The sequence below is a fragment of the Protopterus annectens genome, chromosome 5.part1 (genome assembly GCF_019279795.1).
Source record: "Protopterus annectens isolate FY-2018-M chromosome 5.part1, PAN1.0, whole genome shotgun sequence".
NCBI lineage: Eukaryota > Metazoa > Chordata > Ceratodontiformes > Protopteridae > Protopterus > Protopterus annectens.
Window position 1 is genome coordinate 422685114 of NC_056736.1, and position 17174 is coordinate 422702287.

Consider the following 17174-nt stretch of genomic DNA (forward strand, 5'->3'; position numbering starts at 1 on the left):
TGCTGTTGCTATCAGAGTAGTGGGAAGTGGGATTCAAACATCATGCTAAGTTATTATTTTTTTATATTTATTTATATATTGACATTTGTTGACCGGGAAAGTCCACTGGGTCAAAAACCCATTTTCAGTGGAGGTCCGGGGAGAAAAGCTCCACAGGTAATCAAATATTGTACAGAACAAATACAAAGTGAAAAAGATATACATACATTAGCATAGGGTGGGGAGTAATGGTATGTAGTTAATACATAATTATCAGACTGTATGGATACATAATAAAATACTTTCAATCACAAGAAAGTAATCATGATCATTAGTAAATTGCACATATCGTAGGTAGGAGAAACAGTCATACACAAGAGGAAGAGAATAATATAACAGAGGGTTAAAGAGTAGGATCTGAGTAGTTAAGTGTGTGAATTAAGGGGGCTTACACCGTATTTCACAGGTACAGCTGGGATTATTTAAATAGCAGGTTTTTAGTGCAGCTTTAAAGGCTATTAGGTAGTTAAATTGAGTAATGTATGAGGGGAGGCTATTCCATAGTTTGGCAATGTTGTAGGAATATAGGCATTGTCCTGCTCATTTGTTGTGTTTAGTTACGTTTAAAAGCATCCTTTCTGAAGACTGGAGGGTTCTAGTTGGGGTGTATGTGTGTAAGATAGACTGGAATGCAGGACAGCTATCAGGTTTGAAAATTAGCTTATGAGCAAGTGTTAACCAAGTATAATAGAGATAGTGATGAAATTCAAGCCAGGACAGGTTTGAGATAGCTTTGCAGTGGTGTGTGCTGTTGGACATGTTAGAGGCAAATTTTGCTATCTTGTAGTAGCAAGATTGAAGTTATTACTGAGGGATTTATGGAGTTTGGTGAAAATCGGGCTTCCATACAAGAGGGATGGGATAAGCAAAGTGTTTGCTAGTTTTATCTTAGTTTGTTTATTTAGGTAGAGTTTATGTTGGTATAGTTTGCCAAGTTTGAAATGTGTTTTCTTTACTGTATTGAGAATATGTTGTTCAAAAGAGAGTTTGTTATCAATAGTGATTCCTAAAAGTTTTGCAGATAGCACCTGTTCTATTTCTGTATTGTTTTGTGAAAAAATCTTGAATTCTGCAGCTGGAGGTTTTGATGAAAATAGTAACAATTTAGCTTTTGGGGTTCAGCATTAATTGAGCATCATTTAGCCAGGTCAACTGCCTCCTGAATAAAGTGCAGAATTGACGTATTTGAATTTGCTAGCTGCATGTGCTCTTATTTCTGGTCCATGCCCCAACTGTCCCCAGATCTACGGGTAGGGTGGGGGTTGTTGTTGTCCATTGGCTGCCATCCATTTTTTTCTATTAGGATTGAAGGCTGGGTGGTGAATACCTGAGGCTGTCACAGTGCAGCTATGCTTTGTTTCTAGCTATGCCTCCCCCACCCCCACTGATGTCATTCTGAGACCTCTGCACATATTTTAGCTCTCATGCTCCAGCTGCAAGCAATGTCTGAACCCTCTCTCTCACTACACTTCCACTGCACTCCAGTGAGGGCTACAAGGTGGTGTAAAAGTCCATATCTACCACTGAAAGCAGGCAGATAGTTGTGAGCTTCTCAAATCCAGCCTTCTGCCTCCCTCACCTCTTTTGCTGGTCAGCCAGCACCTGGGATAGTTACCACAACCTGAGTTGCTGTAGTCTCTCTGCATCACTAGGCTGGCATATCATGTGGGTGTGGAAGAAAACTAGGTCATCTTCAAGTTGTGGACTTCATGTCAATAACTGATCAAACTGAAAGTCAACAAGAATTTAATTATCTGACTTTTTTCACACACTGCACTTTGAAGATTGTGTGAGCACTGAGTAAGCAAAGGTTATGATTTCTGTCCTGTAGCTGTGATACAATGTTTTATTTAAAAAATGTAAAAATTACATAGTCATCTGATAGATGTTCTTCATGTTTCACTGTTGCAGTCATTACATTTAGGTTATCTGCTTGCAGTAGCCCTCAGTCGGCCTGATTAACAAAGTCTTGGGTCCTGCATTGGCTGCTGTCCCTTCTTCCATGAAGTCAGGTTGTCAGGGGTATAAAGCATGCAGCCGACGCCATTAGATCAGTCTTTCTTGCCGCGTGGTGCCCAAAGCAAAAGCAGTTCACAAGTGCCGGTCGGCCAACTCCTGAAATTATCTTTTTCGAGTTTCAGAACCGAAGTCTTCAACTAAAGCGAAGTACCCTGTTGGGGAAACTTTTTCTTGCGCTTTCCGATGTCAGTAAAAGTTAATAATTGCATTACTTGTGGAAAGCAAATACCTCACAAAGATTTTCATTTGTACTGTATTCCTTGCCTAGGCCCTGACCACGATGTACCTTGCTGTCAGTTTTGTGCTTTAATTAATCAGCGCACTATCCATCGCCGGTATATTTTCGCCTCTAAATATTTCGGTTCTTGGTTTAATTATCCAGAAATATCTTTGGTTAACCATCCGGCTACCGGGATTTTGAAAAAACGCAAAGATAAAGACAGAGACAGGCCGCCGAGGTCCAAAGCTGCCAACGACGCTTCTCCTAAGCCGGTCGCCAGTTTGCCGGTACTAAGTGAGGCGCTTTCGCAGCCCCTGATACCCACTACTTCTGACTTGCAGGCCTCTACTGAGACCCACTTGGAGTCCGGTATGCCATGAGATGCTTCAACGGTGGAACCTGTGGATGTCTGTACCTTGGATGGGTCCGGAGCCGCTGTGCAGGCACCGGCTTCTGAGGGTGTATTCAGGCCTATGGGCTTCCATATTAAACCGATGCTTCCTTCTTTATTTAGGCCAAAATATCGAACCATGCCTAAGAAACTGACACCCAGGCCACATGCTCAGGCCTTTATGCCTAAAAAACAAATGATAAGAATGGCTGAAGATCTATTAACTCTAATCAGGGGAAGCCAAGCCCCACCTTCTAAGAGACATAAGACTGAAGTTGTTTATGAATCTTCTGACCAGGATTCTGATTTTTCTGATTCTTCTGATGATCTGGATTTGTCCTTATCTACTTATGAGGATTCTGATGCAGAGGACTCTATTCCCTCTGCTTCCCATCCAGAGGATTTTTCTTTTGGTGAGATCTTACATACTCTAAGGGAGCATTTCCACTGGGAAAGCCAGGATTTTTCTGATTCAAAAAAGAGGCTTAGGGATGTCTTACTCCTGCCTCAGCATAGGCCTTTAGCTATACCTCCTGTACTAGACATTGTTGATGGTGCCTTTTCAGAATCTAGCCTGGCCCCTGATTATTTGCCTCCTGTTCCCAGAAAACCTGACAGAGATTACAGGGTTCCTGATTCACACAAGTTCCTTTTTAAAAATCATATTGTGGATCCAGATACTATTTCACAGGGACCCAAGGGCATTAAGGCTTCTACTGCTAAAAATCCTACCCCCTCTGATAGAGACTCCAGGGCAATGGATAGATGGGGTAAGAAGGTTTACACTTCTGCAACCTTGACCATTAGGGCTTTAAACTGCCAGTTTCATATGTTAAAATATCAACAGCATGTTATTGGATTGCTTAAACAGAAAATGATGTTGATTCCTGACTGTGCTGAAAATAAAGAATTACAGGATTTAATGCATTCTGCTGAACAGGTTGGAAAACATACTTTGCAATGTGGATTTGATTCATTAGAGGCCTCTTGCAGGGCTGCTGTTACTGGGTCTGTGCTCAGAAGGCATGCTTGGCTTAAGGAGCAATCTTTGCCTGATCATGTTAAAGCTAAATTGTTGGATGCTCCCTTAAATCAGGACCGCCTGTTTGGCAACAAGGCTGAGGAAGTTCTTAAAAAGATGGAAGATAAAGCTAAATCTATGCAAACTGTTAAAGATTTTTTACAAGTTCAACCTCCTAGATTTAGTAGCCACTGGCCCTCTAAAAATTGGTCCTTTCCAGCCCCTTCCAGGTCTTCTCAAGCCAAACCCAGACACAGCAGAAACCCCAGGTTTCAGTCCCAAGGGACACACAAGACTAAGCAGTGGGGATTTCTGCACCAAAATCTAAAACTATCTCAATGACTTGCTTTTAAAACTTCCAAGCACTTCCTAACTGAATGCTTCTTTAGGCGGAAAGATTGGTTTGCAGGCCAAAAACTGGGAACTCATTACCCAGGACAAATGGGTTTTAAATACAGTGTCCCAAGGATACAGATTTCACTTCCACACATTACCAACACCAAGCGGGTGGCCAGATCTACCCCCAAATCAGTGGGCAGAGGCCTAAAATCAAGTACTCTCTCTTTTAAACATGGGGCTATTCAGTTGGTACCAGAAGAGGAAAAGGAACAAGGTTTCTATTCGAGACTTTTTCTGGTACCCAGAAAAGGCAATACATGGCATCCTATCCTGGACCTTTCTACTCTAAACAACTTTCTGGTGATTCCAAAATTCAAGATGCTGACTCTTCACCAGCTGCTTCCTATGCTAGGCAAAGATGCATGGTTGGCAACACTAGACTTAAAAGAAGCATACCTGCACATCCCTATCAGGGAGTCTTGCTGAAGATACCTACCCTTCAAAGCAGGCTGCATGCACTATCAGTTCTCTGCACTGCCCTTTGGCTTATCTACTGCGCCCAGGGTATTCACAAAGTCCCTAGCTCCAGTCATTGCATTTTGCAGGCAAATAAATATTCAAATATACCCATACCTGGATGATTGTCTAATTCAGGCAGAAAGCCAGGACATTATTTTGAATCATCTGGCCTTTGTTCAAAGGGTACTGACTTGTCTGGGGTTCACCATAAATGAAAATAAATCACACCTGGTACCCTGTCAACAAATTATATTCCTGGGAGCAAGCTTGAATACAGCTTCCCAGATGGCTTTCCTCATGCCAGAGAAACGGATTCATTTGACAACCTATTTCAGACAAGTGACCACAAAAACCCAGCTATCTGTAAGGCAAATACTGCAAGCCTTGGGGTTCATGGGCTCCTGCATTCTTCTAATTCCATATGCAAGGCTGCATATGAGGAAACTACAATGGTATCTCAAAAGCCTATGGTGTCAACATTCACAGGATCTAGAAGCAAGGATTTTTATCATACATTGCCTACGCCTAGAGTTCCTTTGGTGGGTAGAGGCCTGCCACCAAAACAGGGGACTACCATTCACATTACCCCCTGCTGCCCAAATCTTAACAACAGACTCATCAGACTATGCATGGGGGGCTCACCTTGCAGGGAAGTGCATTCAGAGCAAATGGAACCCAAGTCAAATGCACCTGCACATAAATCAAAAGGAAATGTTAGCTGTACAGAATGCTCTGACAGCCTTCAAGGACCACATTCTTCCAGGACAACTAATGGTAAAGACGGAAAACACCACTGTCATGTGGTACATAAACAAGCAGGGGGGTACACATTCTTACCCCCTCTGCAGACTAGCCATGGCATTGTGGAACACAGCCTTGAGCTACCAAGTGAATCTACAAGCTCAATTCCTGCCAGGAAAATGAAATACACTGGAGACGGACTAAGAAGAAACCTCATGGACCCACATGAGTGGAAACTAGAACCAAGGATTTTCAACATTTTGATAAGCAAATGGGGGAGCCCAGATATAGACCTGTTTGCCTCCCCCCAAAATCATCAGCTGGACAAATTTTGCACAAGGATTCCCCACAAGCTAGCTTGGAAAGTGGATGCTCTATCCTTCAGCTGGAAAAACCTATCAGTTTATGCCTTTCCTCCTCTGCCTCTGCTCTCCAAGGTACTACTAAAGATCATACAGGACAAGCCAATGACGATTTTAATTGCACCAGACTGACCTCGCCAACACTGGTACCCATTCTTGCTCAATGTGTCACGCTTGGCTCCATGGCACCTGCCTCAGACTCCTTCCCTGTTGTCTCAGCAGGAGAACCAGATTCTGCACCCTCAGCTGCAAACCCTGAACCTAGCAGCCTGGCTAATTACGTAATCTCTCCCTTACGATCCCTCAGTAAGTCAGTGATGGATATCATTTTAGAGGCAAGGAGGCCTAGTACTAGAAAATCTTATGCTGCAAAATGGAAAAGATGTTGTGCCTGGAACTAATCTCAAGGAATGAACGCAGCAGTGCCCAATTTACCTCAGATTCTACAATACTTGACTGAGATACTTCATAAGGGCTTGTCCTTTTCCTCCATCAATATTCATGCCTCAGCCATTTCAGCTCATTACAGCACAGAGCTTCCCCTCTTCTCTCACCCACTGCTCATGCTGTTCCTTAGAGGGGCCAAAAATTAAAGGCCACCCAGGAGAGTTCCAACTCCAGCCTGGGATCTTAACTTTGTCTTGGATAAACTCACTTTTCCTCCTTTCAAGCCAGCTGCTACTGCAGATTTAAAATTCCTTTCCTGGAAAACAGCTTTCCTTTTAGCAATCACTTCTGCAAGAGGAGTATCTGAATTACAGGCCCTTATGGCAGTGAAACCTTTCTTCATCTTTCATACGGACAGGGTGTCCCTCAGAACCAATCTGTCCTTCATGCCCAAGGTGGTATCCAGTGTGGCTCTTAATCAGTCCATTTATTTGCCTACCTTCTTTCCTAACCCACAGAACAAAGGGGAAAGGATACTGCACTCTTTAGATGTGCAGAGACAGCTTAGATTCTACTTGGACAGGACTAAACCTCAAAGGAAATCTGAACAACTGCTTGTGGCATTTGCTGCAGGGACAGAGGGGAAAGCTATTTCAAAACAAACTATTTCAAAATGGATAGGCCACTGCATTCATTTCTGCTATAAGCACCATGGAAAACCTATCCCACAGGGCATCAGACCCCATTCAACCAGGGCTGCATCTACCTCTACAGGCTTTCTCAGGGGCATCCCTACTAGGGACATCCTAGAAGCTGCTACCTGGAGTTCTGTACATACTTTCACCAAGCATTATCATTTGCCAATTTTCTCTAAATCCAGAGCTGGTTTTGCCACTGCAGTCTTGCAGGGCCGTATAGTTGGTCCTAATTCTATATAAATTCCTTCTTCCAACCTTAGCTTTGGATAATCTACCCAAATGTAATGACTGCAACAGTGAAACATGAAGAACATAGTAAAGTTGTGTACACTTACCATAAATGTAGATGTTCGAGTGTATTCACTGTTGCAGTCCTGGTTACCCTCCCTCCAGCCCCCTTTCTTCTTTTGGCTATACCTCTACTATGCTCAAGAAGCTTTTTGGTGTATTTGCTTTTTGGTTGGAGGTATATCCTTGTATTTATAGATTTAATTGCTTCCCATTAGGGGGACACCTGACATCTGGGGCAAGAAAAACTGATGTAATGGAGTCGGCTGCATGCTTTATACCCCTGACGACCTGATGTCATGGAAGAAGGGACAGCAGCTGATGCAGGACCCAAGACTTTGTTAATCAGGCCGACTGAGGGCTACTGCAAGCAGATAACCCAAATGTAATGACTGCAACAGTGAATACACTCATACATCTACATTTATGGTAAGTGTACACAACTGTACTTTTGCTAGCATGGATTGGATTACTGCACAAATGTCCATGCTTTATATACAAACTCCTGCTAATTCTGATACTCTTGCTTTAATATTTTCAGATATCATTCAAGTCTTTATTTTTTACCTCCAGGTATACATTATGTTGTCAATATCAATTCTGCTGTTTTAGGCACATTTGACAGACAACCAGGCTTTGTTAGCCAAAATATAAAGCAGTTTACTTTTCAAAAATGCTTAAAAGTAGGCATGCTTGTGGGGTTGGAAAGGTGTTTTAAGCCTAATGTAACAAAACAGTAACCTAGCTGTGCAATGTTAACAGTATAGTAGGATAAGTTTTAAACAGTGGAAAAGAACCTGCCAACATTTCTTTTATGTTTTGCACTCTACAGCACTGCCAGAGAAGTGTCTAATGAGCTGGGAAAGGATATTCGAGTAAATGAATTCAGCTTATCTGGGCTTACTGTGTATGGAACTTTTATATTGCGTGTAAGAGCAGAACATGCTGGTGAAAAATCAGAATGGACATCAACGCCACCATTTTATGCTCTGCAAAACAGTAAGTTACTTTTTACATATTCTATTAAGTTTTTAAAGGCTGTATATTGCAAAATTTCCAGTCTTAGTATTCTGTTGCACAAACTTTCACTTTTTGAACTATTAATCATTGATTGAGAAATACGTGATCATCAGTCATCAAACAAAAAATATAGCAATCCCACCTGCATTTGCTACATGCCCTCTTTGCTGGCTGTATTTATTTTATTTTGTTGACTGATCAGATTCCCAGATTCCTCTGGGCATGTGGCCTTCTTTTGGTGAGACCCATGATTTAAAACTTCCAGGACTCAAACCACTGCTTATGTTGGCTATGACAGACTGGCCTGGAGAGTGGGAATGTTTTGCTGTACTTTGTTTAAACCTGATATGAGTTCTTTAATGTCCAGTCAAATTGTCACTAAATAAGCAGATATGATGTCAGTTAATCATATTCATCCATCCATCCACAATCCTTTTTTTACATTTTGCATATGGGGTCAAGGTGCATCACTTCAAGAGTGATAATCATCTAAAGCCAAGGTACATTTGGACAATAATCCCCATGAACACACCCACTGGTCTCATAAGCAGGAGACAAATACTGATGTTGCACTGCAAAATCATTATTGTAACACACATTGAGATGTCAAATGTGAAGACAAAATCCACAAACTTCTGATCTTTCCTGGGTTAATGAAACTTATGCTACCTTCTGAAGAATTTACATTGCTACTTTATAAACAAACACACACATGCAGATACACACACACATACACACACACACACACACACACACACACACACACACACACACACACACACACACACACACACTACTGTTATGGTAAAACATTACCCCTGTCTTCTTGGTCCATCTTCTTCCTTGCCTCACCAAAATGGCCTGTGAGACAATGATCCCATTATATCTAAGGATTCACCATTAATGCTTATTCCACTTACAGTGCTCATGTTTTTTTCTTTTCCAAGTTTTCACTACCAGCACTATGAAGACAATTATTCCTTTGTGCTGTTTTCTTTGATACAACTCACATCTAACTCCAGGGGCACTCAATATTTCCTCAAGGGTCTATATTAAAAAGGTGAATGCTTACTTACCCGAACGCCTAAACGTCGACCCGTCTTCATCGAACAGCAGAAACATCGATCGTCCAGAAGGGTGAAAGCAGAAATGTTGAATCGTCATGGTTGGCCTTCTGCGGTATAGCTCCGTAAGGTAAGTGTGCGATAGTTACAGACCTTAGGGTTAGGGTGCGGGTTAAGGTAAGTGCATAGATGGTAATGTATGTTAAATTTAGTGTAGGGTTTTGTTAAGTGTATGTGTGCGGATTATTTAATTTGTTTGGGTTTAGCTTTTTAAGGTAAGTGTGCGATAGTTACGGACCTTAGGGTTAGGGTGCAGGTTAAGTTAAGTGCATAGATGGTAATGCATGTTAGATTTAGTGTAGGGTTTTGTTAAGTGTATGTGTGTGGATTATTTAGTTTGGATTTAGCTTTTTAAGGTAAGTGTGCGATAGTTACGGACATTAGGGTTAGGGTGCGGGTTAAGGTAAGTGCATACATGGTGGTATATGTAAGATTTAGTGTAGGGTTAGAAGTAGGGTTTAGTTTATGGTTAGAAGTAGGGTTTTGGTTAGTGTATGTAGGTGGTTTATTTAGTTTGTTTGTGTAGGTAGTATGTAGCGGGCGGTGGGGTGGGACAAGTATGACAGTTCGACTTTTTAAATTTCACGGTTTAGGGTGTTCGGTGTTTATGCGGTTCGATGATGACAGGTCGACGTGTAGGTATTGGATGAAGTAAGCGTTCAACTTTATAATATAGACCCTTTCCTTAAAACTGTATGTATGTTTGTACCAAGCAAACTGTCCCCATTTTCTACTTTTATGCTACGTAATATTTAAATGCCATTACATTAACATGATGTGAAGGAGAGAGACAGTGCGAACACAAAAGTAAAGAGACCCATATTAAATCAGAGATGGAGATCATCTCATATACTTAAAATAGCTGTACAAACCAGTATATGAAATACCCCATGTTAAAGACTAATTTAGCAGTTTATACACTCATCCTTTGTGTCAGAAGATCAGAACACTGTAGGGCTTAACTTCGTACTAAGCACCTAGGATAAAATTCAGTACTCCGGTTCTGTAATGAAGAAGGCTGGATTGGGCAGTCTTGACTTGTTTTGAAGTTAAAGATCACCAGGCAATTATTAAAAATGGGATATGGTAATAAAACACGGGTGTTATATATGCTTACAGACTATATAGAAATATTTGCAGTAGCTGGGAATAACAAAATGAAATGGTGTGACATATATATTGGTGTTATACCGCTTGCATAATGTATAGTGTAGTTTGCCTCTGTATAAGGAATTTGAATGTTAACATTCTTTCTAGAGAATTTACTTTAATTAAAATAAATAATAGAGGGTAGAAGCCCATTGCTAGCTTCATCGTTCATTTAAGAGATAATTGGATGTCAGTTAGTAAAAATGTGCTTGTTCATCTTTATTTAAGTCAAGTTATTTGTGTATTTTATTGTACTGATGAAGTCAGTATAGCACTGACAAAAGCGCTTAACCTGAATAAAGTGGTTAATGGATGTGGTTGTCGTTTGGTTTATTAATTTTTGTTCTTAAGTTTTATTTGTTGTCTTTCGTGGTTGTGTGGAAGTTTGTTTAATTAAAATAAGTAATATAGGGTAGAAGCCCATTGCCGGCTTCATCGTTGTATACTGTTCATCCTGGCAACACCCATATGTCATTCTGTGTCAGACAGGAGGAGTACATCTGAATAAATATGTTTGTTTTCAAAAATTCACACTGCTGGGTGGTTAACCTTGCTGCAGTTGTTCTTGTACTCCACACAAACATGGAGGATCACTCAGACCTGTGGCCAGTTTAAAGTGTCTGATCTACCTACTACATGCCTTTGGAATCTAGGAGGAAACTGGAGTATCCAGAGAAGACCCATGGAAGACATGCAGACTCCACACTGAAGACACCCCGACTCAGAATTGAGCCAGGGAATTTCTTGCTATGAGGTGACACCACTATCCTCTGCACTACTCTGATACTCAGTCTTTTCTTTTTACTTTCTGAAATGTTTGTACGCTAAGAAGTACAGAGTTACAATTCTGAGTGGAAAATGATTCAACTGCACCCATTAGGAATTCTTTTCCTATGACTGCATTTAGCAGGAGACAGTAAGCTTTGGATTTCAAAATTCTGTTTGTTCCTCACTGCGAGTAGAATAACCAGCTTTGTATATGTCACATTTCTGCATGTTACTGGAGAAAAGACCTTGAAGGTATATAATACTGTTACTTTCCTTGAAGAAGAGAAAGACAATACAACAGTAACTGGAGAGTAATTCAGTAATTAGTGTAAACCTAGAAAGAGGCTGCCATAGAGAAATTCAGTAATTTTTGAAAACCTAGAAAGACACTACCATTTATTCACCATTTTTTATTTTACAAAGGTCCTGCAGAGGCTACTGAGGTAGAGAAATGAACCAAAGATGATACATTTGGTGTGCTGCATGATTCTTTGATAAGAGACAAGAGTAGTTTGTGATATAAGAAATTGCAAAATAGAAAGATTATTTAAAAAAGACACCTGACTGTATCAAAGGCTGTGGATATATCCAGATCAACTGAATTGACTAATACATGGTTAAAATAATTAACTGAAGAACGAGATGTATGTAAGATAAAACATGAATCAAATAAAAGGCAAAATTGAAAAAATAAAGTAGGGATATACTGTAACAGTGATGGGCATGAAAAGTGAGCCTTGACTGATAATGTGTTGTAACTGTAATGGCGATGAAGTGCAAAAAGAATGTTCTGCAGCTGAAATTCGTGTAGTAGATGTGGCCATAAACAAGAGAGAGAGGGAGATTGCAATGTCCTGATTTTATTTTATTTTTTTTTTACTTTGTAGCATTTATGCTTGGCAGAACCATTTTTCAGATACGAGTAAATAAAAAAAGTGTAATTAAAAGAATTCCAGGAAAGTACAAAATTTGGCTCACATAGTGCCACATGGAGTCTTTAGGATAAAAATTGTCCAAGTACCAGTTGTTAAATCACATAAGCATAACTCCAAAAGAGAAGACACCAGTCTTGGTAAAGTTTTAGAAATGTCAGTATATTAAATTTAAAAACTTGAATCACAGCACAAAATAAAATAGTTAAAGCGCTAAATGCTATTACAATTCCAGTTGTTAAATCACATAAGCATAACTCCAAAAGAGAAGACACCAGTCTTGGTAAAGTTTTAGAAATGTCAGTATATTAAATAAAAGCTTGGATCACAGCACAAAAGAAAACATTTAAGCGCTTTCATCCCTAGACACATTGAGACTCCATCAGAACCATTTCATTAACAAAATTAACAGCTTATGTAATAATATTCAAATAAAACATGTGACATATCCATCAGGGCCTGCCTTAGCCAAAATGGCATACTAGGCGAAGTTGTGCTTCGGTGCCCCTTAAGTCCCACCCACACCAAACTCATGAAACACACTTATTTGAGCCACACCCACTGTTAGGTCACTCCAAGAAAGCCACTCCAGTCATTTCCTTGAATTATTTAAACGCAAAGGAAGAAAAAGATGCCTTGTAATCCAGTTAAAGTGCAACTATCTTTGCGTACGCATTTCCTACTTTAAATAAAAGAGTAGGATCATGGTCAAATAGGGCCCTAGGCAGAGTAATAGACCCCCCCAGAGCAGCCCGTCCTGCAGCAACCCCTACCCCCTCCAAGCAGCAGCCCCCTCTTCAGCCATTCCAGTGTTCCATTATTTGGCTAATTCTCACCAGTTACCATACACACTGTTCAAATCTATCAGTGTGCATACTGTTCTCTTATTTGCTTCTACAATTATTACAGATATTGAAATAAAATAGCACAGATAGCCATTTGCTAAACAAACAATACAGTCTCACAATGAAAACATACTTGGCATGAGCAGCAAACTTCTCTGCCCTTGAAACTCACATTCATTGAAATGGCAAATCTCACATTCATTGAAACGGCATGAAAACCCACATTCATAGAAAATGCATCTGGCCAGTGAAGGATTAAGTTTACCTTTGTGCTGTTTTCAAACCATAGGCTTCTTGCACACATTTTTAGGGCCATGCATACATATATTTATTCTCTGATTCACTTTCCTGATGTATTTATATTTCTTGTATAATAACAGCATCACTTGTTAGAATGTGTTTTAAATTTGTAGTTTTAAATATTCTTTTAATAAACAATGAAACAAAATGTATGAACCAATAATGACAACACTGCCCAATTCAGAACATTTCCATCATAAAAGTCTACTCTGAACTCTGTCATTACATTCCACCAATATCAGTAAATATGCACAATCTCTGCAGAAGTAAAAGCCATCTAAACAATTCCACATTAAAGAGATTTGTAACTAATAAAGAGGTTGCTGCTAGCAAACAACTTTATACGTCATTGTTTCATCTACAAAGTGCCTATTGCCCTTGAAGAATAAACTGGCTATGTTACATTAAAAAATGATAAGCTAGTAATATTACAATAGGGAATTGATGGCAAACTGACAACAGGTTCATCGTTACTAGTTACTAGGTATCTCCTCCAGGGAAGGACATTCTCAGGACTGCAGCATCCATCCCCTTTAAAGTACAACACAGTAAAGTATCAGCAATCCATCTACATACTGTGGGAGTAGAATCCATAGCCTTCTGCATCAAAAGCAAGTATACTACCTGTTGTGCTACTAACAGTGCAAACAGGCTTGGCATAAGTAGCACTAAACTTCTCTTCCCCTGAAGCACTCAGCTCCTTATAAAATCCACTTGACACTCAACTATATCTCTCATTTTTGCAGCATAAGAAATCTGGAAAAAAACAAACTTTACTAGAGATGGGGACAAAGGCCCAAAACCAGGGACACATTTTAAACATTGCTTGTATAATCTTAGAAAGTTGCTAGAATAAAATGCTTTGTGTTACCATGCATTTCCTGAAAGATAGGAAGAGTGAAACAAATGGCTATCATTATTTAGTGAATTCAGTTCTCACTGATTTTCCAGAAAACCACAAATTTTAAGAGGAACAGACCGACATTATGAGCCAAACATTCCAAACATTATTTGAAAATCTGGACAGCTGAGTGCTATGGACCAAACTCTTTGCATCACAAGTGGTGGTATGGGTAGAGATGTCAGGCTCTTGTTTCTTGTACCTAAGGCACAGGGGTTGAGCCCGAGAAACACTAACTACCAGTCAGCAGCACCCCTAATTTGAAAATGAAGCAGTAAATTCCATCTCAGCAGAACTGTGAACAATTCCAGAAGCTCCATCTCAGAAGCAGCAATTGTAATTCCATTTTGGCAGCATTTTAAAATTGCAAGGGAGAACAGGACATCTGCATGCATGCACAGACATGACCGGACCGGAAGAACAGGACGTGATGCTATGGGACCGTTCAAACAATGAGTAAATATGACAGTCCCACCTGGGAATGACTGCCCCGCTCGCAACCCCCTTAGCTACTCCACTGGTTGCTTGCCCTTCCCCCCTCACCCTGTGGTTCCGGTGCTCTTCGAACACATAATAAGAAAGTACCTTAATTAAAATTGTGCCCTTTATGTGGCCAGCCTGTAGGGTGCCATAGGCGGTCGCCTAGTTTGCCTATGCGTAAGCCCAGTCGTGATATCCATTAGCCCACTTAAAGGAACATACCAACCAAGATGTTTTAATTAAAAAAAACTTTTAGTACATATTATTGCTCATTCACATTAAAAGTCCAACTTTTAATATGCAGTCAGATATAAATAAGTAAAACACGTAAACAGTGTTGCTAAAAAACTGTCATAAAATGTATAACCAGTTGATAAATTAAAGTTTTGCAGCTCTAAACTTCTGTATTGGGGCAACAGAAGTATGTTCATTGAGTCCAGGAATTGTGATACCATTATTGCTTAACTGTTTTATTTTTGTGCTGTGATTCAAGTTTTTATTTAATATACTGACATTTCTAAAACTTTACCAAGACTGATGTCTCCTCTTATGTGATTTAACAATTGGTACTTGAACAGTCTTTATCCTAATGACTGTCTTTGGCACTGTGTGAGCCTAATTTTGTAGTTTCCTGGTGTTATTTTTTGGCTGCACGGATATACACTGTTGATGCTATTTAAAAAAAATTTGCATATTGTTGAATGGAAACTTGAAAATTATTATTTTTATTCTTTTTATCCTGGTTCCATTGCTGGCCATAAAGTCTGTTCCTGTCTGTCACCCCCATGAGCCCATTTATTCGCTGGGAAAAGGTAGGTAAATCAAGAGTTTGAGTCTTCATCTGTGGCGTCACTGATTGTGTTGTGTATTAAGCACTAACATCTCTGCCATCTATGCCTGTAGCAACCAAGGCTTAGGTCTGCACTACAATGACATTATCTATGTTCTTGCCTCTGCATGAACTAATCAAAGGCCCTGCTCCCTTGATACAGGATTAGGGACTCAGACATGGAGCATGTGCTTTGATATGCAGCCATCTCCTCTCCCCCAATACAGGTTAGCAGGCTAAGCCTCTTCATTCATCTGTTCATTCACCTGTAGCTCCAGCAGGTGCCTGAGATATAAATGGAGTTAGGGTCACCTTGGAATAGTCAGGGCTTTATCTCTGTATACCAACTTTTCTAGCATAAGTTGTTGTTGATACTGCAGACCTGAAAAAGTTGATACACTGAACTCTGCACATGCATCAGAAGCACTGAGGCAAGAGACCAAGCTTGACTGTTGACAGAAAGTGTTAATAAGAAGTGATAACTTTTTTCTTCATTTTAAGCTAGACATAAGTGCAGAGTGTTATTTATCTGAAGATAGCAGCATTGGGCTTCAAGAGGCACTGAAGAGAGAACCATGTGCATGTGTACATTGTTAACATAGAACAAATGCACAAAAACTTGAGGTATTCACTGCAGCATTTTAATGGTTAGATAACATACAAAGCTTTCGAGTAAAACACTTTCTCAATGAATAAAATCAGCAGCAAACATTGCTTTTTTAAAAAACCAATCCGCTCACATAATCAGTTAATCTAATTAACTGAATTAAAGTGCCCTGTCTCTTAGACATACAATAAATATAATAGTCATAAATAAATGTGTATATATATATATATATATATATATATATATATATATATATATATATATATACCTATATAAATATAACTATAAAAATAATACTATAAAAATAATATACACAACGGCTAAAAAGGTCAGATTAATTCATGCCTCTGTTTTAAAACAGGTTTGATACTGACAGCAGAATTTAATCCTGGAAGGAGGTCTGCTCGGAAAAAATTAATCCATTTATATTCAATTAATTAAGTTTTAATCACTAAGTCACCACCCTTAGGATTCTGATAAATTACTTGCAAAATTCTAAATTTAAATTTATGTGTAGAATCATTGTTATATACATGTTTAGCTAGGGCATTTGTTGCAATATTTCTCCGTATGTCTGATAAATGTGACCTAATTCTGTCCTTTAATTTTTGGTTGTTTTTTCCTATATAGAAGCAACTGCATTGTGTGCAGTTCGCAAAATAGACAGCATTAACGGTATTACATGCCCCTTTAGCTCTAAAAGGGTGTATGAAAAATTGTTCTGTGTAATGCTGTGGTGGTACAGCGGTAGCGTTGTTACCTCACAGCAAGAAGTTCCCCCGTTCGATTCTCGGCTGTGCTTGGGAGTACCTTCTGTGTGGAGTCTGCATGTCCTCCCCAGTTGGGTAGCGTTCAAAAGACATGTGTGCATAAATGGATGTACCTTCATTGAAGGTTGGGCATCGAGCTGGCACCTTGGTGTTTCGTAAAAGTCTACTTCCAATCATTAGTGGACTGGAGTTCCGCTGTGGCGACCCCTTACTGGGAAAAGCCGAAAGACAAACAACAACATGAAAAATTGTTCTGTACCAATGTCATTACAATGTCTGCAATTCAGACAAGGCACAGTCCCTAGTCTTCCTACAGGTGCCTTAGCACCCCTTTTCATACTAATGTCTTTATAACATAATAATCGTTTAAGATTGTTCTCTCTTTTGTATGTAAAGCTTGGGCTAGTGCCTATCAGTACATAAAC

At 39.7% G+C, this 17174-nt stretch overlaps 1 protein-coding gene across 1 annotated transcript in view; it reads left to right on the top strand.

Annotated features, from left to right (window-relative positions):
* LOC122803462 (interleukin-10 receptor subunit beta-like) overlaps positions 1-17174 on the top strand; it is a 1132032-nt gene that overhangs the window by 933649 nt on the left and 181209 nt on the right. The window contains exon 3 of the mRNA XM_044073080.1: positions 7857-8023. Within this exon, the coding sequence (XP_043929015.1) occupies positions 7857-8023 (167 nt within the window). The remainder of the gene's footprint in view (positions 1-7856; positions 8024-17174) is intronic.